The 24817-nt window shown below is 48.4% G+C and overlaps 1 protein-coding gene across 1 annotated transcript in view; it reads left to right on the top strand.

The window, feature by feature from the left end:
- The window catches only part of EP400 (E1A binding protein p400), a 113318-nt gene that overhangs the window by 27017 nt on the left and 61484 nt on the right, over window positions 1-24817 (top strand). Inside the window, 13 exon segments of the mRNA XM_032654075.1 lie at window positions 7741-7831; window positions 9230-9337; window positions 9843-10204; window positions 12276-12569; window positions 13156-13341; window positions 15260-15400; window positions 16186-16264; window positions 16946-16995; window positions 17342-17399; window positions 18251-18340; window positions 22739-22846; window positions 23782-23972; window positions 24214-24391. Of these exon segments, the coding sequence (XP_032509966.1) occupies window positions 7741-7831; window positions 9230-9337; window positions 9843-10204; window positions 12276-12569; window positions 13156-13341; window positions 15260-15400; window positions 16186-16264; window positions 16946-16995; window positions 17342-17399; window positions 18251-18340; window positions 22739-22846; window positions 23782-23972; window positions 24214-24391 (1936 nt within the window).

Consider the following 24817-nt stretch of genomic DNA (forward strand, 5'->3'; position numbering starts at 1 on the left):
TGTGGGCGGGTCTCAGCAGCGCCCTGTGGAACAGAAGGAGTTACGGGAGAGCCCAGCTGCAGCATTCCTTCAGGTAAAGTTCACTAGGAAGCAAAACCAAACACAGCGTAGCGTGGAGCTAAGCCTGTAGGTGATGGCACCAGGGGAAATGTTCACACACAGTTCAGGTGGGGAGGGGGATGCCTTCACAGTGCGTGGGGTCTCCAGGGCGTGCGTAACAGCTTATTCTTAAGCCTCGGGATGAGTGCACGGGTGATTGCTTTATCATTACTTTTTAAGCTTAGAAGTTTTTCTAATTCTCGGCATTTTATTATGAAAAATTTCAAACAGGAAAGCGAAACAGTGTTCAGTGAACACTCACATCCCACTGTTGAAATTCTGTGATTATGCACAAATAAGTGAAATTCACATAACCATTTGTATATTAACCACATAATATTCAGTGGCATTTATAGTACATTCACAGTGTTAAGCAACCACTGTTATGTATATCGGTTTCTAAAATATCTTCATTGTCTTAAAAGAAAAGCCCGCACCCAAGAAGCAGTCACTCCCCAGTACCTGCTCCTCCAGCCACTGGCAGCCACCAGTCGGCATCGTCTCCATAGATTTACCTAGTGTGGAGTCGTGCAGTACTTTGTGTCTGGTTTCTTTCACTTAACGTGATGTTTTCAAGGTTCATCCACATTGTAGCATGCCTGAGCACTCCATAACTTTTTATGGTGGAGTGTATATCCATTGTACGGGTGTGCTACATTTTGCTTATCCACTCTTGATAAATATTCGGGCTGTCTGCAGCTTTTGGCTGTTGCGAACAGTGCCACTATGAATACTTAGTAGCTACCCCATTTTACATCCCGTCAGCAATATACAGAGGTTCCGATATTTGTATATCCTTGCCAACTCTTTTTTTCCTGTTAAAAAAAATTCTAGCCATCCTAGTGAGCGTGAAGTGGTGTCTCATTGTGTTTTCGTTTGCATTTCTCTTGTGACGAATGATGCTGGGCATCTTAATGTGCTTGTTGGTCGTTCGTATATCTTCTCTGGAGAAAAACCTATTCAAGTTTTGAAAAAATTTTTTAAAAAAAATTCTATGATTAATTTTACTGTGCTTTTAAAAATCACATTATTTAATATTATAAATATTTAAGAGACCTAAAAGAGGAAAACCAAGGAATCTCCATTTTGAATTATAGATCTTTGTCGCAAATACTAGTGGATGTCTAAGGAGACAAGAAAATGGAGAGTCTGTCAGGAAAGAATTGAAATGAAAAAACATACCTTTTGTTTTCTTCGGAAAAAAAAAATCTCAGTATGAGTTTTATTATTTACAACCAGTTGTAGAATTTTTATATTGACCAATGAAACTCTAGAAATAAATTCAGAATTCCTTGTATTACATACACAGTATATTAATTTCTGTCTGCTTCCAAAAGACTTTGAGGTAGTATTTTTTTCTTTCTTCTTCTTTTTTTTTTTGGCCGCACTTGCGGGATCTTAGTTCCCCGACCAGGGATTGAACCCCGGGCCCATGGCTGAGTCCTAACCACTGGACTGCCAGGGAATTCCCCAAAATAGTTTTTATTACAGTTATTTAGCTCTTAAAAAATCCTAAGTGGAGATTATTTTTCAGTGATTATAGCATTAAAGGGAATGAATAATTATAATTCTGTAAACCTACCCCAACTATTGATTTTTTTTTTTTGCCATTTAAAAAAATTTATTGAAATTTAGTTGATTTACAATGCTGTGTTAGTTTCAGGTGTACAGTAAAGTGATTCAGTTATACACACATGTATATAAATATATGTATATTTTTTAAACATTTTCTTCCATTATAGGTTATTACAAGATATTGAGTATAGTCTCCAGTGCTATGCAGTAGGTCCTTGTTGGTTATCTATTTTATATATAGTAGTGTGTATGTTTTAACCTTAAGCTCCTGATTTATCCCCCAACTACTGATTTTTTTATTCTTTTAAAATTTTATTTATTTTTAGCTGCATTGGGTCTTCGTTGCCGCGCGTGGGGGCTGCTCTTCGTTGTGGTGCGCGGGCTTCTCATTGTGGTGTCTTCTCTTGTTGCGGAGCACGGGCTCTAGGCGCACAGGCTTCAGTAGTTGTGGCACACAGGCTCAGTAATTGTGGCTTGTGGGCTCTATAGAGTGCAGGCTCAGTAGTTGGGGCGCACGGGCTTAGTTGCTTCTCAACACGTGGGATCTTCCCGGACCAGGGTTCAAACCCGTGTCCCCTGCATTGGCAGGCGGATTCTTAACCACTGTGCCGCCAGGGAAGCCCCTTAGTTTTTTATTTTAATGAAGTTCAATTTATCAGTTTTTTCCATGGATATCCGGTCTCCTAGCGTCATTTGGTTGAAAAGACTTTTCATTCCATTTGGGTTGTTTTGGTGTCTTTAGGAACTGGCAAGGTTGTGTGAGTCTGAGTCTCCCTCTGGGCTCTCTGCTCAGCTGTTTTTATCTGTCGTCCATCCTTAAGCAGCACTGTGCCATCTGCTGAGTCTTGAAGTCCAGGCTTCCTCTTGTTCTTCCCTCAAGAATCTGTTTTCAATTCACCGACCTCTGTGTCCCCACCCTACTCTTCAGCCTATCCAATGAATTTTTTAACTTTCAGACACTTTTTCTGTTCTAGGGTCTTTATTTGGTTCTCTTTCTTTTTAAAAAAAAATTTATTTTTTTACTGAAGTATAGTTGATTTACAGTGTTTCTTGTGTACAGTGAAGTGATATATATATTCTTTTTCAGATTGGTTCTGTTTTTTAATCGTTTCTTTTTTTCTGTCAGGATTTCCTCTTGTCTTTCGTTACAACATGCCTTTATGTCCTTGGGCGTCCTTATTAAACCTACTGTGAAATCCCTGCTGCTACTTCCAGAATGTGAGGCGTCTGGGGGTTGGTGTCCATTGATTGTTTTGAGTATGGCTTGTGTTTTCTCGTCTCTGTGTTTTGGAGTAATTTTTTTTAAATATATATATTTTTAACATCTTTATTGGAGTATAATTGCTTTACAATGTTGTGTTAGTTTCTGCTGTATAACAAAGTGAATCAGCTATATGTATACATATATCCCCGTATCCCCTCCCTCTTGTGTCTCCCTCCCACCCTCCCTATCCCACCCCTTTAGGTGGTCACAAAGCACCGAGCTGCTCTCCCTGTGCTATGCGGCTGCTTCCCACTAGCTAGCTATTTTACGTTTGGTAGTGTATGTATGTCCATGCCACTCTCTCACTTCGTCCCAGCTTACCCTTCCCCCTCCCCGTGTCCTCAAGTCCATTTTCTATGTCTGCGTCTTTATTCCTGTCCTGCCCCTAGGTTCTTCAGAACCATTTTTTTTAGATTCCATATATATGTGTTAGCATACTGTATTTGTTTTTCCCTTTCTGACTTACTTCACTCTGTATGACAGACTGTAGGTCCATCCACCTCACTACGAATAGTTCATTTCTTTTTATGGCTGAGTAATATTACATTGTATATATGTGCCACATCTTCTTTATCCATTCATCTGTCGATGGACACTTAGGTTGCTTCCATGTCCCGGCTATTGCAAATAGAGCTGCAGTGAACATTTTGGTACATGACTCTTTTTGAATTATGGTTTTCTCAGGGTATATGCCCAGGAGTGGGATTGCTGCTGGGTCGTATGGTAGTTCTATTTTTAGTTTTTTAAGGAACCTCCATACTGTTCTTCATAGTGGCTGTATCAATTTACATTCCCACCAACAGTGCAAGAGGGTTCCGTTTTCTCCACACCCTCTCCAGCATTTATTGTTTGTAGATTTTCTGATGATGGCCATTCTGACCGGTGTGAGGTGATACCTCGTAGTTTTTTGCTTTATAAATTTATTTATTTGTTTGTTTTTATTTTTGGCTCCATTGGGTCTTTGTTGCTTTGTGCGGGCTTTGTCTAGTTGCTGCGAGTGGGGGCTGCCCTTTGTTGTGGTGCATGGGCTTCTCATTGCGGTGGTTTCTCTAGTAGCGGAGCATGGGCTCTAGGCACGCAGGCTTCAGTAGTTGTGGCACACGGGCTCAGTAGTTGCGGCTTGCGGGCTCTTGAGCACAGGCTCAGTAGTTGTGGCGCACGGGCTTAGTTGCTCCACAGTATGTGGGATCTTCACGGGCCAGGGCTCGAACCCGTGTCCCCTGCCTTAGCAGGCAGATTCTTCACCACTGCGCCACCAGGGAAGCCCCCTCATTGTAGTTTTGATTTGCATTTCTCTAATGATTAGTGATGTTGGGCATCTTTTCATGTGTTTGATGGCAATCTGTATATCTTCTTTGGAGAAATATCTGTTTAGGTCTTCTGCTCATTTTTGGATTGGGTTGTTTGTTTTTTTTGATATTGAGCTGCATGAGCTGCTTGTATATTTTGGAGATTAATCTTTTGTCAGTTGCTTCGTTTGCAAATATTTTCTCCCATTCTGAGGGTTGTCTTTTCGTCTTTTTTATGGTTTCCTTTGCTGTGCAAAAGCTTTCAAGTTTCATTAGGTGCCATTTGTTTATTTTTGTTTTTATTTCCATTTCTCTAGGAGGTGGGTCAAAAAGGATCTTGCTGTGATTTATGTCATAGAGTGTTCTACCTGTGTTTTTCTCTAAGAGTTTTATAGAGTCTGCCTTACATTTGGGTCTTTAATCCATTTTGAGGTTTTTCTGTGTGTATGGTGTCAGGGAGTGTTCTAATTTCATTCATTTACATGTAGCTGTCCAGTTTTCCCAGCACCACTTCTGTCTTTTCTCCATTGTATATTCTTGCCTCCTTTATCAAAGATAAGGTGACCATATGTGCATGGGTTTATCTCTGGGCTTTCTATCCTGTTCTGTTGATCTATAGATTCTGTTTTTGTGCCAGTACCATACTGTCTTTTTTTTTTTTTTTTAATTAATTTATTTATTTATTTTTGGCTGTGTTGGGTCTTTGTTTCTGTGTGAGGGCTTTCTCTAGTTGCAGCGAGCGGGGGTCACTCTTCATCACGGTGTGCAGGCCTCTCACTGTTGCGGCCTCTCTTGTTGCAGAGCACAGGCCCCAGATGCGCAGGCTCAGTAGTTGTGGCTCATGGTCCTAGTTGCTCCACAGCATGTGGGATCTTCCCAGACCGGGGCTTGAACCCGTGTCCCCTGAATTGGCAGGCAGATTCTCAACCACTGTGCCGCCAGGGAAGTCTTGATTACTGTAGCTTTGTAGTATAGTCTGAAGTCAGGGAACCTGATTCCTCCAGCTCCGTTTTTCTTTCTCAAGATTGCTTTGGGTATTCGGGGTCTTTTGTGTTTGCATACAAATTGTGAAATTTTTTGTTCTAGTTCTGTGAAAAATGCCAGTGGTAGTTTGATAGGGATTGCATTGAATCTGTAGATTGCTTTGGGTAGTAGAGTCATTTTCACAATGTCGATTCTTCCAATCCAGGAACGTAGTATATCTCTCCATCTGTTTGTGTCATCTTCAGTTTCTTTCATCAGTGTCTTACAGTTTTCTTTATACAGGTCTTTTGTCTCCTTAGGTAGGTTTATTCCTCGGTATTTTATTCTTTTTGTTGCAATGGTAAATGGGAGTATTTCCTTAATTTCTCTTTCAGATTTTTCATCATTAGTGTATAGGCATGCAGGAGATTTCTGTGCATTAATTTTGTATCCTGCTACTTTACCAAATTCATTGATTAGCTCTAGTAGTTTTCTGGTAGCATCTTTAGGATTCTCTATGTATAGTATCATGTCATCTGCAAACAGTGACAGTTTTACTTCTTTTCCGATTTGGATTCCTTTTATTTCTTTTTCTTCTCTGATTGCTGTGGCTAAAACTTCCAAAACTATCTTGAATAATAGTGGTGAGAGTGGCCAACCTTGTCTTGTTCCTCATGTTAGAGGGAATGCTTTCTGTTTTTCACCATTGAGGACGATGTTGGCCGTGGATTTGTCACATAAGGCCTTTATTATGTTGAGGTAAGTTCCCTCTGTGCCTGCCTTCTGGAGGGTTTTTATCAGAATTGGGTGTTGACTTTTGTCAAAAGCTTTTTCTGTTGAGATGATCATATGGTTTTTCTCCTTCAGTTTATTAATATGGTGTCTCACGTTGATTGATTTTGAATTGGGTTTTGGGTATCGTGAATGATAGGTTGCAGAGACCCTGAGATCTGTTATATCCTTCTGAGGAGTTCTGCTGGTTTGCTTTCACATCTAGTTAATGTGATTGGATTGAAACTGTAGCCTCTGCCTCCTGAGATCTCGGTGTGGTTATGCTGGCCTGTGCTTGGCGTCTTGGCATGTGGGTGGTCAGGAGGCAGCCAGAAAAAAGGGGAGCTTGGGGCCCATCTCCGCTGCCTTCTGTGGCGATTCTCCCTTACCTGTCTCCGCTCTGGTCTCCTACTCTCCATCCTAGTAGTCTTCAAGCCAGTGAGACCCTCCCTGTCTGGGTCTGAGACTGGGGCCTGCCCTTGTGCCAAATGCCGTAAACCCAGAAGCGTCTCTTAGTTTCATTCCCTCCTTGCAAGTATCGAGTCCCACGCTGTATCTGCCCACCTTTTCACATTTTTTATATTTCTTTTAGAGTTTGTATTTATCTTGAATGTGTTTAGTCCAACAGGAAGTACTTGGCCATTACTGGACACAGAACCCTCTATCAATTCCTTTTATTAAAAAAAAAACAAAACCTTTTTTTGATTACGGAAGTAATACATGTTCATTGTAAAACATTTAGAAAATTTAGAAAAGTGCACACACACACAAATTATAAATTGATTGTAATCTTGTCCCCAGAGACAACCACTGTTCACATATTGTCTGCTTTTTAAATCATTCTTTTCTCTTCTCCCTCCTTCCCTCTCTTCCTTCTGCCCCCATCTTTGTTAAATGTAAACAGGGGGTGCTTACTTTCCCTCTTCATTACCCTGAGGCCTTGCCCCATGGGAGGCAAAACCTGCAGCGTGGCTGGTCCTGGCAGTGAAGTGTCCCTTCCTAGGGATGCTGGTCAGTAGCCACTGTCACAGGCAGTTTCTTCGTTCAGACATCTGTAACTTTTGCATTTAAAATGCCTCGCTAAGTAGAGTGGATATAATTGAATTATTTAAAAAGTTAGCAACTGCTAAACACCATGCTTGGCCTTTAGTAGCCCTTCAGGGGTAGTGCAGAGGTGTCAAAGGTGTAGGGCGCCCAGAGTCAGCTAGTTTCTGTCTTTGCCGGTAGCTTTTCACTTAAACATTTTAAATAACCTGTATCTATTTCACACAGTTATATATCAAGTAGGGTACTAACTGCAGTACCATTTTGAAGTCAATTAGATAGTGCTTCATTGGAGTTTTAGCGCCATTTTCCAGTAGGAAGACAATTTCAGTCTTCTTATCATTCAGCTTTTGTGATTTCGGCGGGCTGAGCGACGCCAGGCAGTGTGACTGGTCAGGAGGCCAAGTTGTATGTAGTCCTTGCCGAGACTGAGGTTTCCTGCGTTAGTTTCTGCTGTCATTGTGCGTGCAGAGCCAGCTCGTTTCCGAAGGACTCTAGATTTGCATTGAACTGAAATTCCATTTAAAACCAGAATGCAAATCCTTTTTTATCCTCCAGAGGTAAGTTAGAACTTTAAATTATTTATTATAATACATCGGGTAGATGACATTTCTCTTCTTAAAAAGAAGGGAAGTCAGTGTTTGGGATAATTATGATAGTTTTAGTTTACATTCATTCTTGTAATGCACTTAAATTATGAAAATCTCAGTTTTTCCTTTTTTTTTTTTTTTCCAGCAACAAGCCCTTGCAGGGACCCTTGTGGCAGGGGCTGGCAGTGTGATCGAAACGGACCCCTTTAAGAGGCAGCAGGCGGGACCTCCGGCAGGTATGTCACGGAGCACAGGCTGAAGGGCCCCCCGGAGCCAGTTAGCGTCTTAGTTTGGGAATTCCAGTGTAGTGGCCACCTGTTTCTAAAGCGTGGCCCCTAAGGAACTTAGTTTTGGTTAGTTTCTACTTTGAAAGTTAATTTTTCTTTTGGTGGTAATCAGCTAAACAAAATATTTATGTGCATGTTTATGTGTACTGAAGTTAGAAATTTGTCAGTTGTATAGGTATATTCCAGTTTGATTTTCTGTGTGCATTTGTAGGCTGTTTAGTCCTCATGACATGATTGAGTGTAAAGCCATCTGCCTTTTCAAATTGTCATTCATTTTTCAAACTGAATTTTTTCTCCAAGTTAGGAACTTAATACACATTTTGTGTAAAAGATTCAAACAGTTTAGAAGGGTGTAGTTTAAGTCTGTCTCTGGTTTGGTATTCCTTCCCCGTTCCCTAGCCACAGAGCTGGCTATGTTTGTTCAGTTTTACAGACAAGCATTGCTACAGGTGTGTCATTCTGAAAAAGTTCAAATGTGATCCTATATATATACACTGTTATGTCTTTAATATTAACTGACTAGGCCATCTTTCCCAGTCATGGACCTCATTCTTTCTGATAGCTGCAAAATACTGCACCCACTGCATGGGTGCTTCCTTCTTCATGCATCAGACCCGTGTTAGCATACGTTTGTTAGTACCGCCTTTTTTCTGTTGTAATCAAAACCTGATTGAACATTTAGTTTCACAGTTTTTTCTATACATGTCTGTCCATGTATCTAAAAGCAGCGCTCCAAGAGTGAAATTGCTAGATCAAAATGTGTGCATAGTTGAGTATTAGCGAGGCTAAGCTGCCCTCCAAAAGGGTAGGGCCAGCTTTTGCTCCCATCAGCAATTTCTGCTTCTCTCACATTTTGGCCATTTTATTAAGTATCTTTTAATCTTTGTCGAGCCGATGGGTAAAAAATAAAATCTTTGTTTTGATAATGGATTTCTTTAATTTCGATGCGGTTTCAGTTACCTCTTCATGTTCTTAACCATTTGTGAACGTGTTCCTCTGCTCGTTGTTTGTGTTCTTTGCCCATTTTGTCTTTCTGGTTGTTGATCCTTTTCATATTAATTTGTAAGAGCTTTATGAGTGTTGCCCGTTGTGTATGTTGCAGATAATTGTCTCTTAGGGTGACGCTTGTCCTTTGCCTTTTTTATGATGCTTTTCCTTATATTTACAAATTTTTAACGGAAAGAAATTATATTTATCAACCCTATCTTTTATGGCTTCTGCATTTTGGTTCATGCATAGAAAGGCCTCTCTGTTCAAAGATGATAAAAACACTTACACATGTTTTTTCTACTACTTTTGTGGTTTTATTTTTACATCAAACTGCACCTTTTCTGAAAATTATTCTAGAGCAGTCTAAGAGACCTCGACTCGAAGTGGGTCACCAAGGGGTAGTTTTCCAGCACCCAGGGGTGAATACAGGAGTTCCTCTCCAGCAGTTAATGCCGACAGTTCAAGGTAAGACCCAGCGCCAGAACTAGCTCTCTTAGCTCAGAAAGAGGGAGTGCAGAGAGGGCTTAAAGCAGCAGCAGACTAAAACGTGTGCAGTCCAGGTAGCATATCTGAGGTGGTTTCTGCCATTGGGACGTTCCTCTGAGTCCCACTTCACACAGTATGAAGAAACCACCGGAGACCAGCTCTTGTCACTTTAGCGGAGCCGCACGTCCCACTGTCCTCAGCTTCTCTCCGGTTTTCCCTCCTGTGTTTTCTCTGACTTGCTGCTGTGGTAGGGACCCTGCGGTTATCCCGCGCCTGCTCTGCTTGATGCTAACGCGCAAAGGCCGAGGCCTTTCTTTCCTTTGTTGTGTGCTCATTTATCACGTTAGACCTAATACACAGAGATCTCCCACCAGGTGAACCTCCCGTTTGAGTGTGTGTGTTGCGAGCGCAGGGTCTGAGGCAGCCCTGGCCGGTGGAGTCCGAGCCCGGGAGTCAGGGCCGCTGGGTCTGCCCTCTGTTGCAGGGGGAATGCCACCCGCGCCGCAGGCCGCTCAGCTCGCCGGCCAGAAGCAGAGCCAGCAGCGGTACGACCCCTCCACGGGGCCCCCGGTGCAGAACGCCGCCAGCCTGCACACGCCGCCGCCGCAGCTGCCCGCCAGGCTGCCCCCGGCCGGCCTCCCCGCCGCGCCCCTGCCGCCGGCACTGCAGTTCCCCCCGCAGCCGCAGACGGCGGAGCCGCAGACCCCGCTCCCGGTGCCGGTGAAGACGCAGCCGCCAAACGCCCCCGCCCCGGCGCCCCCGGCCGGCCAGCTCCCCGCGGCCCTCCACGTCCCGGTGCCCGCGAAGGCGCAGATGCAGGCCCCTCCGCTCCCGTCCCAGCCGCAGGTACTCCGGGCCCCTGCCGTTCCCCGAGCTAGAGGTGGAAGAAGAGACAGGCTGTGTGCTGGACGGGATGGTGCCCAGCTGGGTAACTCCCTCTCTCCCAGCGCTTCGCTCTCCACCGTGCCACAGTCAGTTCAGTAGCTGCAGCGTAAATTTACCGTGCGGTTGTAGTTACTGTTACTAAAATGTCAGAAAACGACACAATTCTGAGTGCTGCTCTCGGCACAGGGAGCCACGCACAGGGCGCGGTGGCCCCGGTCCCACCTGATGTGCCGAGTAACGCGAGGTCATAGGAGCGAAGGCCTGGGGGCGGTGGGGCTCCTATGAGCCTGACCGTCTGCCAGGCTCTGTCCACGGTGCCTCCCCCGGACGCTCCACTCCACCAGCGTGGGTGAGGCTGCTTTCCAGGCTTGATACACGTTTCCAGGGTTTATAATGCCCCTCCTCGTCCATAAATTAACTTCACCCAGACGTCTTTTTGAAACGTGTACAGTAGACCACGTGGGGCCCCTGAGGAGCAGTGCGTTGGTGAAGCATGGGTCTGGGGCACCAGAGGGGCCAGAGGCAGTGTTTTCAGAGGCTTGTCTCAGCGTGTGCTCAGCCGCTTAGGAAAACCTCCCCTTCCTCTCCCCTCTCCCTCGTTAACAAGGAGATTTCCTAGCTGGGCTCGGAGTTTGAGTTCTTCTGGTGATTGTAGAAGTTTGCTCTCATGTAAGGATGCTACTTTTCACTCACCGCCTGCCAGGTGCAAGGCGTGGTGATGGGCACTTCCGGGCCTTTATTTGCTCTCCTCTGCCTGGCAGCCCTCTGTGGTAGAATCTTTATCACGCCCGTTAGCTGTGGAAAGACCGAGGCCAGAGAGGCCGGATAACTTGGCACGGTTGGTCAGCCAGTGCTGGAGGGGCTGTGACTGGCCCCCTGGGTTGATTCTGGAGCCTTTTGTGCACCTTGGGAAGGAGTACCCCCTCCCCCGCCAGGGCGCTGAGCTTCTTGGGCCTCCGCGGGCTTGAGGGTTCCGTGGAAGTGAGGCTCTCTGTTTTGAATACCGTCATTGAGCCTGGTACCGACCTCACGCAGCACTGACGTTTTTCTTGGGTTTCTTTCCCGCCCTTGTTGTCGACGGTGTGAGCTGTGGGATGTGATTTTAGAAGAAGCTCCTTACAGAAGCCGTGGAATTCTGTTCCTTCCAGATTGGGCGGGGCCGGCAGACTTCTTCTGTAAAGGGCCACAGAGAGGGAGTGTAACGGTATTTCAGGGTTTGCAGGCCGTGTGCTTCCTGTTGAGTTGCTCAGCTCCGCCGCTGAAGCTGAGAGCAGTGCCAGGGCCCACAGATGAGCGGCCGTGGCCTGTGGAACTCTGCCAGAGTGTGGCCGGCCACAGTTTACCGACCGCTGAGGTGGAGGAAATCTCCCTAGAGGTGGGCGGAGAAGCTGTGCGCCATGAGGGGCCCAGCCTTGGCCGCGGTGTCTCGTCCGCACCGCGGGTTATAAACGTGCCGCGTGCGCGTCGCTCTGTCCTCAGGCCTCCTGGCGCGGCAGGGCCTTGGCTTCCCTGCTCTCTGTCCCCCCACTTCCTCCCGGCCGGAATTCCCGTGTGAATCTAAGCTCACCTTCGGCCCGGGGAGGGCTGGGCGGAGGGGCTCCTCAGTTTTACAAGCTCGGCTCTCGGGACGGCACAGAGGAGGGTTTCTAACCTTACAGCTTGCCCACCGCGAGAGGGCCGCGTGGAATCTGTCTTTGCCCTTCAGAGATCAGGTGCACGGTGAGCATTTGGTACTTCTCAGTTAAGAAGTTTCTACAATTAAAAATTCTAAAAAATTACTTGAAAAAGCAAAAAAAAAAACCCGACGTAAGACCATATGTGAAGGCACCATTTACAGGGAGCTCTGATGTGGCTTTGTGGACTAACAGGGCTTCTTCTCTTCTGTAGACACGGTTAGTCTGCGTGGCCCTGTGGTCCGCAGTGGGCCCACTGGTCAGTCTGCGCTGCTGGGGAGAGGGAGGGGCGTTGCACAGGGGCCTCCAGCCAGCCTGTGGGTTCCGGGCACGGCACTGAGCCCTGTTTTCCCTGCCAGACTGCGGCACCACCCAGACCGCCCATGGACCCCGCCCAGCCCTGCCCGCGGCCCCTGCCCTCCGCCTCCTCTGCCTCGACCGTTGTCCCCGCCAGTGGCTCAGGCCCGGGGCCTTCACCTGCCCGGGCCTCCCCGGTGAACAGACCCTCCCCGGCAGCCAAGTCGCTGTCTCCGGTCATCGCCCGCTCCCCAGGGGCAGCCGTGTCAGCGCCCCCGAAACCACAGAGCCCCGCTCAGAATGCCGCCGCGCCCCACGACGGTTCTCAGGACAAGCTGGCAGAACAGATAGCGCTGGTAAGTGCACCTAAAGAAGCTCTTGAAAGTGCTCAGGAAGAGCTCACCGTGTACTCCAGCCTGTGGAACGCGTGTGCTTTCACTTTCTAAGGGGGCAGTAGTATAAGACGGAACACCTGATAGTAAGGTTTGTGATCCGGAGAAACCAAGATTAAAACCGCGTAGTTGGCCCTGTCCTGCCGGAGGGGCAGCTAGACTGGTGTGGAGAAGGTCTTTTCCGTGCTGGTATCAGCAGTCGGGGAGGGGGTGTGGGGTGCAGGCTGAGAGCTCAGAGCCCTCGGGAGGCTGCCCGGGCCAGTGCAGCTCACGGCCTGCTCCTAGCGAGCGTTTGCTGTTTGTTGGGCGACTGAGCAGTTATTTGCAAGTGCTCCGCCGTGAGCGCTGGCCTGGGAGCTCTGTCCTGGGTTTCCAGGATGAGGCTCCCGGGTGTCGCACGCCCTTGCCTCTGCCCTCTCGTAGAGCCTTGTTCAGCAGCTCTTCTTCGCTGCTGAGACTTCCACGTAGCAGGGTCGCACTGACTGGGGTGTGCATCGGTGGCTTGCACTTAAACTGTGCCGGACGTCTTCCACCCCTGTGCTCCTTGCAGGAGAACCAGATCCATCAGCGGATAGCAGATTTAAGGAAAGAAGGCCTGTGGTCCCTCAGACGGCTGCCCAAGCTGCAGGAGGCCCCGCGGTCCAAATCGCACTGGGACTACCTGCTGGAGGAGATGCAGTGGATGGCCACAGACTTCGCCCAGGAGAGGAGGTGGAAGGTGGCCGCTGCCAAGAAGGTGGGTTTGAGACACAGGCCACCGCGGTGCCCAGGGGTCATCAAGCAGCGCCAGGGGCTTAAGTGTGCGGACGGAGGTCTCCCAGCCCCACTTTCTAAACGGTTTCTTTTTCTTCTTAGATATTTATTTATTTGGCTGTGTTGGCTCTCTAGTTGTGGCACACAGGCTCCAGAGCGCGTGGGCTCTCTAGTTGAGGTGCGCGGGCTTAGTTCCCCCACGGCATGTGGGATCTTAGTTCCCCAACCAGGGATCGAACCTGTGTCCCCTGCATTGGAAGGTGGATTCTTAAGCACTGGACCACCAGGGAAGTCCCTCTAAAGAGTTTCTGGACTTACGATGTATCTGAAGAATGTTTTGCTGCTATTTAGAAAGTAACTGCTGCGTTGCTTCATTTCTGAGGGCTGTCCCCAGTGCTCTAGCGTGGACTGCTGGGAACAGACACGGCCCTTCTGCTGCAGTTCTGTCCTGGGATTTGGGTTCTTTTTCTGGCCAGTTTTGCCCGGTAGTTGGCATCAGGATACCTGCAGCCCCCCAGATCCGGGCTGAGAGTAGGGAGGGGGAAGAGGCCAGGTGGCTGGCCGGCAGCTCGGGCACTCGTCCCGGCCCTCTGGCTCCCCGCAGCCTGCCTGCTCTGTGTTGCCTGGTCTTCCGGTCCAGCTTCTCTCCAGTTCTGGCTCAGAATTTATTACCTTCTCTCTGCTCCCAAAGTAGGCACCCAGCCCGGGGTAGGACCTCTAGGAGACGCTACTGCTCAGGTTTCTAGGGCTCTTGGGTCCCAGAGTGTAGAGCAGCTGTCCTTGCGTACGTGCAATAGCTCCAGGCCCAGCTGCTCCTTCCTCCGTCACTGTGTGTCTTTATTCCTCGGGACCTGGATGCTGCCTTCATATTTCCTGTGCTCTCAGGACTGGGGATTGCTCCTGTGTGCCTGGCCTGTCCACCTCCCTCCTCTGAATTCTCCCCCTTGCTTTCCCCACGTAGTTTTGGTAGAGAGAAGCCGAGACCAAGGGGGTAACAGCAGGGTCTGAGTGTAAAGGGTCTTTAATCAGATTCATGCGTATTTAAGAAAAAAACCAGATCACTCCTTAAACATTTCCTTTTTCACGAAGGCTGATGGTCCTGAACATGTGGACGCAGGGCTGGACAGGGCAGTGGCCGGGGCCGAGGGGCAGGGATGGACGCCGAGCGGTGGGACTGAGAGGCAGCTGAGCCGGGGGCCGCGGCTGCGCGCTGTGCTGCCCCTCCTCGCGCCGTCCCTCTACCCCCGGGAGCCAGTGGCTTTGTGCGAGGGGTGCGCGCTGACCAGGACAAGGCCCTGGGAGTCCTGTGCTGGGCGGCCGCCTCGGGGGCATCCGAGAGCTGAGGGGCTGGCAGCTCCGCTGCACTCGGGGCTCAGGATGTGTCCCTTTCTGAGTTACTTCTCTGCACCTTTTGGAGGTACAGCTGGTGAGGAGGTAAAGAGTAGAAATTCTGGAAAGCGGTTTGGCAATTTAAAGCAAAAGCCTTAAAAAATGTGAATTATCCCAACCCAACTTTTTTAATCCTAGGAGTTAAATTTGGCTGCATTCACGCAGTGGAAATGATACGTATTAAAAATGATTTTGATCTGTGTTGATTGATGGAAAGATATTCCCCATATTAAAGGGGGAAAGGACGATTGTAGCACAGTGTGATATTCCATTTTGGAGAAAAATACGTGTATTTGGTAAAACAACACTTGTAGGAAAGTCAGGCAGACCGTTGGTGGTGGTTTGCACTGGAATCAGCATTTGTCCCACGCGCCCTTAGAGCAGGTGCGGGTGTGTCTCTCTGGATTATATGTAGTTACGGGCTGAGAAGATTTTAAAGAAACGTTATGTATCTTTTTTCTGATAGCATGACACAGCGCACAACGTAAAATTCTTGGACTTTCATTTACTAGCTTGTCAGAACTGTAGTGCGTCATCACGAAGAGAAGCAGCTTCGGGAGGAGCGGGGAAGGAGAGAAGAACAGAACCGATTGAGACGAATAGCTGCGTCAACTGCTAGAGAAATAGAATATTTTTGGTCAAATATTGAACAGGTAAATTCTGAGATTTTGATGGGCTCCTGGGAGCACAGACTGTGTCGGGGTTGCTGAGGCGGCCTTCTGAGCCCAGCCTGCCTGTGCCATGGGGAAATCCCACAGGTGGAGCCTGTGGCGTCATTTGGAAAGGCGGGTGCCCGCACTTCCTGGGCACCTCTGGGCTGTTGGCTCATCAGGAGACCTGGTTCTGCCTCTGTGTTTCTCTTTGTGCATCGAAATCCCCATCAGCCGTGGCCTGCGCGCTCTGTGGTGTCTGGGAGCCTTCCTGAGGGGCCCTTCCTGTAGTTCTGTTTAGTATTGGCGCAGGTCACTAAAGGCTGCTTAGTTCCAGAGTGGCTTGCTCTGTCTCTCGCTTCCTTTTTGTAAAAATTCTCTTCTTACCGTCTGACAGAATTTGGGCAGGATGCAGTGGACACAAAATAATGAAAGAGTACCAAACTGAGTATTTCTCTTTGAACAGCGTGGGGGGTTAGGGCTGCCAACCCTATGTGCAGCTGAAACTCTGCACACCGCTCGTCATCTATCTGCCCTCTGCATCTGCGGTTCCGTGGCTGCGGGTGTAGCTAGCCGCGGACCGTGCAGCTCTGTAGGATTTACTACCGGAAAACATCTGAGTACCGGTGGACCTGCACAGTTCAAATCCGCGCTGTCCAGGGGTCAGCTCTAATCTGAATGGGGTCGGGACGGCTGTGCTTTGGCCTCCATGCGTGAGTTTAATGTTTTCACATATAGAACTTGCATTTCTTAGTAACATGCTTATTTATTTAACTCTTTGCTTTTAGGTTGTGGAAATAAAACTACAAGTAGAATTAGAAGAAAAAAGGAAGAAGGCTTTAAATTTCCAGAAAGTTTCCCGGAAAGGTATGATTACTTTTTAAAAAGCCTTCCCCTTTTGCGGGCTGTGTTTGCTCGATTCTCTGCTCACCGTCGCCTTGTGACATCGTGGCTTTCCGTGGAGCCTCCCCCGCGAGGCTGTTTCCTCAGCAGCCTGGTCCTGGCATTTCAGTTCTTCTGAGATTCACTAGTATGAGTCAGTAAGCCCCAGGGTGACCAACTTTGGGGGGCTCTAGGGATTGAGGTTCTGAGCCTGTCCCCTGTGTCCCCGGAGAGTGAGATGAACTCCCCCGGCTTTGCCCCCCGCCCCTCCGCGGTCCCCGTGTCTAGGCGTCGTGCTGATCCCACGGTGCTCAGCAGAAGCTACCCCATCACTGGAAACCTGGGGAGGGGGCGGGGAGGATTCCTCCCTTTTACTGATGAGGAAACTGAGGTGAAGGAAGTGGTCCCTGTTGAAAGTCACGGAGCTCTAAGATTATGCAAGTCATGAGCGAGAAGCTTTGCCAGGTTGGAGACTAGGTTCCTGCTGAAGCCGAGAGCGGGCGTGGTGGTGTGGCTGTGCCACCCTGCGTCGCAGGGGGGAGGTGGGACCCGCCTTGCTGTCCTCTGCTCTCCTTGGGGGGCGGGCACAGGTGCCCATGGTCGTGTGAGGAGCATCACCTCCTCCACTGCCTTAGTGAAAGCGAATCGCGTTACCTGTCTCTTTAGGTAAAGAGTCGAGACCTACAGGGCTTGATGCGTTACGGGAAAACTTTGTGGTGAGTTCGGGACTGTCGTGTCGCTGTGCGAGGGGTTGTCTGTCTGCAGGAAGTTGTAGGCATGAATAGCGTTCTCTCTCGCTGGAGAGCAGTCCCCCTTGGGCCTACAGCTGGTTCTTTCCAGCTTCAGGCTCACCTGGGTGTTAACCTTGGTGGTTTGGGAAGAGCAGGCGTGGGTTTCGTCTTGCTTCCCCGCAGCCTCCTCCCCACCTTTGCGGTGTCTGCCGTGGACACGCCTGGCACGGCCTCCCAGGTCCTCCCGGGTGCATGCTGACTGCAGTTCTGCTCTGGGTTCTCATTCTGTGTTTTCAGATCTCACGCTTACGATTTGTGTTCTGTGTCACAGGATTCGGGGATACCTGGAAGAAAAAGAAAAGCAAGCACATCTTTAACCGATGATGAAGGTCTGTCCCCCTGGTGCTTTGGCTGTCTGCAGGGCTCTCTGAACGTGCAGCTGGAGAGCTCACTCTCCAGGTGCTGCCAGGGCGTCGAGGGCCGCCTGGACCACGAGAGTCCAGTGGTTCAGTGGCTTATGCTCTTGGGGGCCGGGGGCCTTGGTGGATGGTGGGGTTTTGCAGTGGAGAGACAAGGAGTTGGATTGTGGAGGAGGGAAGGTGTCGGACCGTGTGCGTGTGTGCGCACGCGTGTGCCTTTTGTCGGTAGGGAGGAGAGGCCGTGCGTGTTGGGGGCAGGAGTCAGCGGGAGGGAAGGCGTGCCGTGGTGAGGGCTCAGCTCAGATGGAGAGGTGGCCCGAGGGCGGGTGGGGCTCTGCCATGGGTGCTGGTGGACTCTTGGCCACCAGGAGCCGGCTGTGGGGTTGCAGGGCTGGAGCTGCCGGACAGGAGCTGAGCTCGGGGAATCCTCAGCTGGGCAGGGGCTGGGGCCTCTGAAATGGGCGATGATGAATTCATAGTGACACTGAACAACGTGCTTGTGGGTCTTTCTGTAGTGGGCTCTGCAGGTGGACAGGAAGTTCCACATTGCTCCCTGTTTTGGCCTGAGTAGGTCTGTCATGTGATGAAAACCGGCCTCTGTTTCACACTGTGAAATGGAAGAGAAAGTATAAAGTATGGTCCCTTGTTTTTTGCTTACTTAATAAACTATCACTTCCAGATTTAACCTGAGAAATTAGGACTTAGTTTTCACTTCTCTAATGGCTGTGCATGACAGTTTTGGAGCCTTGTAGCGTTTCATGAGTAATTGCGAGGAAGATGCCGTGGGGTCTCTCGCTGACATTTGATGGTGGCCATTCCAGTGGAAGACGAGGAGGAGACGATTGCAGAGGAAGAGGCGCTGGAGGGGGCTGCGGACCACCAGGCGGAGCTGTTGGAGTTAGCCAGAGAAGGTGGGCTCCGAGCGGCTTCCTGTGATGCTCTATTAAACATTTATTGAAACACACACGTAAGGTATGAAAACCGCAATAGGTTGCATGCGGTGTAAGCGGCCACGCCGCCCAGTGTAGGAGAGAGCGCCATTCTGCCTCTGCCCTTGTCCCAGCGGGTGACTGCGGCCTGGATCTTGGCGTTCATCATTCCTTCCACTCAGTTTCCCCCTCCCCCTGCGTGAATCCTGAACGTACCGCTTTGTTTGGGTCTTAGAACTTGGTATAAGCGGAATCACTCTGGACGCTCACCCACTGGCCTTTCTCAGTTCCGTTTCCGAGTTTCGTCCTCGTGGAGGTGTGTTGCTACGGAAGCAGTGCCCGCGGCTGAATGGTGGTCTGTGTGCATGTGTCACGGGTTAGCGGTTGTGCTGTTGGCGGGCAGTTCGGCGGTTTCCCTGCGCTCGTCCTCGCAGGCGGCGCTGCCTGCAGCACTCTCGTGTGTCCTGTGCGCACATGCTCGGGCGTCTGTGCTCAGAGCAGGGGGGCCGGCTTGCGGGCCGTGCACACACGAGGCGGCGCCCCGCCGTGGTTGGAGTGCTGGGCCGGGCCCTGCATCCCAGGAGCGCCTGGTGGTGTCCGCCTGTGGTGGGGGAGCGTGAGCCACGAGGCGCAGCGTCTTCTCACAGCTGTCCTCGCCCACTTGGTTTTGGGTTTTCTCTTCTGTACTGACTCTGGGTGTTCTTCCTGTGTTCTGGACACGTTGCCTTGTCAGTGACGTGTGTCCTAGTAACCTTTTTCCAGTCTGGGGTGGGTCTTCCTTCTCTTTATGGTGCCTTTTGAGGAACAGGTGTTCTTAATTTTAGTGTAGTTGGGTTTGTCCGTGTTGTTTAAAAGAAGTTTTTTTAACCTCAGGATCAAAAGGATGTCTTTGTTCATCGTCTAAAAATTTTTGTTTTACGCTCGTATGGATGTTTGTAATCCACCAAGAATCACTTTTGTCTCTAGTGTGAAATAAGAGTGCAGTTTCTTTTTTTTTCCCCAAATGGTTAACTAACTCACCCCGTGCCATTTGAAAAGGCCATCGTTCCTCAGTGATGCTCAGTGCCGGCTCACGTGTTAGTCACGTTTTCCTGATACGCACGGCTCTTTCTGGGACCTTCATTGTTTTACTGGTCAGTTTGTACCAATACCACACTCCCTTGATTACTCTAGCCTTATAATAATTCTTGAGGCGTAGCTAGGTCAGTCCTTCTGCCTTATTCTTTTTTAGGAGAGCTTTGACTAATTTGGGTCTATTTTAGATACAGCTCAGTATCAGTTTATCAAGTTTCAGAGAAAAACTGCTTGGGGATTTTGATTCAAATGTGGTTGAATTAGTGGGTGTTTGGTGAGAATTGCATCTCTATGAAGAGCTTTTCCAACCTATGATCGAAGTAGCCTCTCCGTTTACTTAGATCTCCTTTAATAGCTTCCGCTAACATTTTATGGTTGCATATTTTTATTAGATTTATTTCTAGGTGCATTATAGTTTTTGAAGTCGTAGTCAGTGTTTTTTTTTTTTTTTTTTTTTTTTTTTGTGGCGATATGCAGGCCTCTCACTGTTGTGGCCTCTCCCGTTGCGGAGCACAGGCTCCGGACGCGCAGGCTCAGCGGCCATGGCTCACGGGCCCAGCCGCTCCGGGGCATGTGGGATCTTCCCGGACCGGGGCACGAACCCGTGTCCCCTGCATCGGCAGGCGGACTCTCAACCACTGCGCCACCAGGGAAGCCCCAGTGTTTTTTTTTAAGAATACGTTTTAATTTGTTGCTGGTCTGTAGAAATGCAGTTGATTTTTATTTACTGATCTTAAATCCAGCAGCTGTGCTAAATTCTCACATTACTTGTGTGTATACAACCTCTTCATCTCTGAAGAATAACAGTTTTTTCTTTATAATCCTGGTCCTTCTATTACCGTTCCTTGCAATAAAGTGTAGAAATAGAGGTGCTGATGGTGGGCACCTTTGGCTTGTTCTTTTTTTTTTTGGATACACCACACAGCTTGTGGGATCTTTAGTTCCCCGACCAGGGATTGCACCCGAGCCGTCAGCAGTGAAAGCATGTGGAGTCCTCACTACTGGACCGCCAGGGGATTTCCCGGCCTTCGGCTTGTTCTTGATTTGAGAGGGACATTTTCACCCGGAAAGGCAGTAGCTTGTGGTGGTTGGTCACGACTGCTTGGTTCAAATCCAGTGTTCTGTTTTATCTCTTCTCTTAGCCTTTGAGCTACACCTTGTCTTGCATTCTTGTTGCAGGCCTTTCTGATTCTCGTGTGCATCCCTGACTTGGTAGAGTCTGTGTTAACTTGGAGCTACTCTACCCCTTCCTGTAGGGCAGGGATTGGGAGCAGCCCGGCCGGGTGCTTCTGGCTCGGGTCTCACGGAAATGCGGCCGTCAGCAGGCCCAGCCTCCGGTCCACCCCAGCTGGCCCCCTAGCTGGCCGGGTGGATGGTTGTTGGCAGGCGAGCCCAGTCCCCCTACACAGGGACTTCTCCGGGTGGCTGTTCGAGCGTCCTCAGGACGGGGTGGCACGATGGCTGGTGTCCCACAGCAGGCGATCACCCTGGTTATCCCTGGCCACTCAGGGGAACTGACCAGGCTGTGACCGCAGGGAGCCGTGTCACCGGGGCACATCTTCGTCCATTCACTGGGGTGCCTCTTCCTGGTCGGGTCTCCTCTCGTGCCCCTCTTGAACCTTTCAGCACTTTCTTTATGTAGATGTTGTGAATTTTTTAAAACCTAAATTCTAAGTATTTAAATACTTTCTATCTAAAGAAGTATAGAAATACTCTCTGTCTAAAGAGAATCTTCTTTCCCATTTTATCTTCAAACTAGTTTATATGTGTGAAGGCTGTTGATTCCTGTGAGTTGTTTGTTCCAAGACACCTTACGAATTATCTTATTCTTGAGGTAGTTTTTCAGTTGTTTCTGCTCTTTTCTTTTTTTCCTACTTTGATAGCCATTATATGATGTATATGTACATTTCCCTACATTTTGTTATGAAAACATGCAAACAGAAAAGTTGAAGAACCTTATTACGAACGCCCATACACCCGCCACCTCCCTTCCACAGTTGGTCTTCGCTTTATCACGTATCTACCTATCAGCCCCATATGACGAATAGTTTAAATCATGAGCAAGTGAAGTCACTGGATTATAAGTCTTAAACGAAGAGAGCCCTCAATACTGTTCTTCTGGGGTACTTCTCTGTGGCGTTGGTTACTTTGACCACAGATTTTATGGACATACGGTGTACGTGCAGAAAGGCTTATGTATCACAGGTACACAGCTCACAGCGTTCGTTGCCTTGTTATATATAACACCCAGTGGAACTGTGTTTGAATACAAACCTGGGTCCAAGTTTCCGATTACTCCCCTGGACAGACCCATGGAGTGGGAAATAGTGACGTCAGAGGGCATGAAATTTAAAGCTCTTCAGCTTTTCATACTGGTTTCCAGAAAAGTTAAGCCGTTTATACCATCACCCGCAGTGTTGAGACTGTTCGATTCGTTATGTTCATCCAGCATTCCGGTTTTAAGGTGGTTGCCATGCAGTGGGGGATACACGGCGCACTGGTTTCTGGAGGTGCTCAGTTAAAGAGGTACTTTATGAGCCCTTTCGAGTATTTTGTGTGTGAGACAGCTCCATATCCCTCTCCCATTGGGCTTTCGTGTGGTGGGCTGTTTGATCAGTTAGGGTGAGCTCTTTATACAAAAAGTCTATAGCAATATTTTATCATCTTTTTTGAACATTTTTTGTTTCATTTTTGACTTTTACTTGATGTTTCGTATTTTTATGTATCATCTCCACTGATTATTTCTATCAGTGGTAGTTTTATATTTTCGTTTATTAATCTGTAGATTTTACTGTACATTTATTAAGATTATTTCAGGAGTATTTGTTCCTTTATGAATAAAAGTTGAGTTTCTTCATTTCAAAGATTCTCATCTTTATAAAGAAAAGGTCGTATATCTTGTATCAGTAACGGGCAATCATTATTAGTTTTTGGAAAAAAATAAATGTGCTTTTAAAAAATACATACATTTCCCAAGGAATTAATTTAAAGCTAGGAAAAGGAATATACGTCTGACCCCTGAACAGCACGGGTGTGAACTGCACAGGTCCACTTACTTACACGTGGATTTTTTCCAATAGTAAACACTACAGTGGTACACGATCCACGGTTGGTCGGGTGTGGAGGAACCTCGTACAAGGAGAGCAGACTAAGTTACACTCGGGTTTTCCACTGCAGGGTCGGCAACGCTAACCCCGGAGTTGTTCAAGGTCAACTGTATATGAAAGGGCCCTTCTCCTGACTGTGTTTTCTTCCCTGCTGACACTATTGGTGTAAAATAATCTTTCTTCCTACAATCCTTTCCAGCTGAATTGCCCTTAATTGATTTGATGAAGCTGTATGAAGGTGCCTTTCTGCCGAATTTCCAGTGGCCCCAACCTAAACCTGACAGTGAAGAGACAAGTGAAGACGAAGGTCTGTTTTAACATCTTGGAAGAATTCAGCTTTGAAAACAAAAGCCAGAATACTTAACAGAGGAAGGGTGCTTAAAACAGAGTTTCAGAATTACCTTCACTTCTTTCAGTCTGATAAAAAGTTGAAAATATATTTAATATGAAAGTTTATATTAATAGTTTCATTAAATTCTGTGCTTTTTATTTTTATTGGTTAACTTGGCATAATTATCAGAGTACTTGATCAAGTTGTGGACAATGTAGAAATACTCTTCTCCAGATTTATACACATTTTACGGGCCTAGGTTTTATCATTTATCCAGGCTGTGCTGTGTTTGTTTAATTTAACACACCCAGTTTAAGGACTTTACTTGACTTTTATTGGAGTTCCAAGGAGGTACACAGACTACGCCCCGGAAGAGTCCACGTGTTGTTTTCATCCCCCCTGTTCTGGTCCATAGACGTGGCTGTCTGCGGGGGGCAGCAAGGGAGGGGCCCAGAAGATTCTGCGGGGAGGCCAGGGCTTGCCGGACCCCACGCTGCAGCAGGACTCCAGGGGGGGCCGGTGGCCCCCTTGCTTGCCCAAACTAGGATGCTTCTGATCCTTCCATTCTTGGTGGTGGAGGGCAGTCACTAAACCCTTAGATGGCTGTAAATCTCTGGGTGATACTAGCTCCTGTTGCTGCACAGACATTTTCGAACTTCACCCAAGGGCCTTCCAGAGCCGTCCTACAAACTCCATAAGAGTTCGTACCTGTCTATCTGGATACATTGTTAACTATCTAAAGTGGATTAAAAACAAAAATTTGCTGCTCAGTTCTGTCTTTGAAGTGTTTGGGTTCTAGCAACTCCCTTTCTTTTTTCTCTTCTCTCTCTTTTTTTTGTCATGTTAAGTGGCCTCATAATACTATCACAGCCTCTCAAACCTCACAAATCCCGTTTTTCCATTGATCACAGACATGGAAGACTGCTCGGGTGACCGGGAGAGCCGGAAGGGTGTGGTTCTCATCGACTCGCTGTTCATCATGGACCAGTTTAAAGCCACAGAGAGAGTGGTTGTCGGGAAGCCTCACACAAAGGACATCGCGGAAGTGACCGCTGTGGCCGAAGCCATCCTGCCCAAGGGCAGCGCTCGGATCAGCACCGCGGTGAGCTGCTGTGCCCTGTGTGAGGGATGGTGTCTCTGTTAAGGGGAAAAGCTACCTCCCTCCAAATGAGCTCTTTATCCCAACGGCAGAAGTTGTCAGGAAAAACAATTAAGGATCTTTCTTTTCCTGTTACCTGTAAATCATCTTTGTGGCTTTCCAGTAGGCTTATCGTATGACTGATCTGGCAACAGTTGTAATGGTTGTTCTGAGATGTGCCTGTTGGGCCCGTCTGCCCCTGCAGGTGAAGTTGAACGCTCCGGCTCTTCTGTACGGCGCCCTCAGAGACTACCAGAAGATTGGCCTGGACTGGCTGGCCAAGCTCTACCGGAAGAACCTCAATGGCGTATTGGCAGATGAAGCTGGGCTTGGTAAAACAGTGCAGATCATTGCTTTTTTTGCCCACCTAGCCTGTAACGAAGGTAAGAGCTTGTTGTTTTTTGAACAGTTCGTATTTGCTGAAACTGAACCGTAGGCAGTGCATCTGGCGTGAGGGTGGGGAGAGGCCTTTATTCTCTGCTCCTTTGTTCCGTGCTCTGGTCCAGACTCAGAGAACTGGGCTCAGAGGCACTCATCACTGGAACAAACAAAGCACTCGTTCACAACAAACACTAGATCGAGTAACTCACCATTTTTCAAAGTCTAACGTAACATAAGACCCAGCAGGCTGTGTGACTGGGGCTTTGTGACTTCCAGGCCGCAGGGCCTCTGCGCTACTTCACGTCGGCATGAGTCCTCATGGCCGGGCTCTCCCCTCGGGCTGCCCGTGGGCCGGCGGGTGCGCGTCCCCCGTGGCGTGATTGGTCGCCCTGCCGAGGCCCATCGGCGTCTTCCCTGTGCTGTGGCGC

This window comes from Phocoena sinus, chromosome 14 (genome assembly GCF_008692025.1).
Source record: "Phocoena sinus isolate mPhoSin1 chromosome 14, mPhoSin1.pri, whole genome shotgun sequence".
NCBI classification, from domain to species: Eukaryota; Metazoa; Chordata; class Mammalia; order Artiodactyla; family Phocoenidae; genus Phocoena; species Phocoena sinus.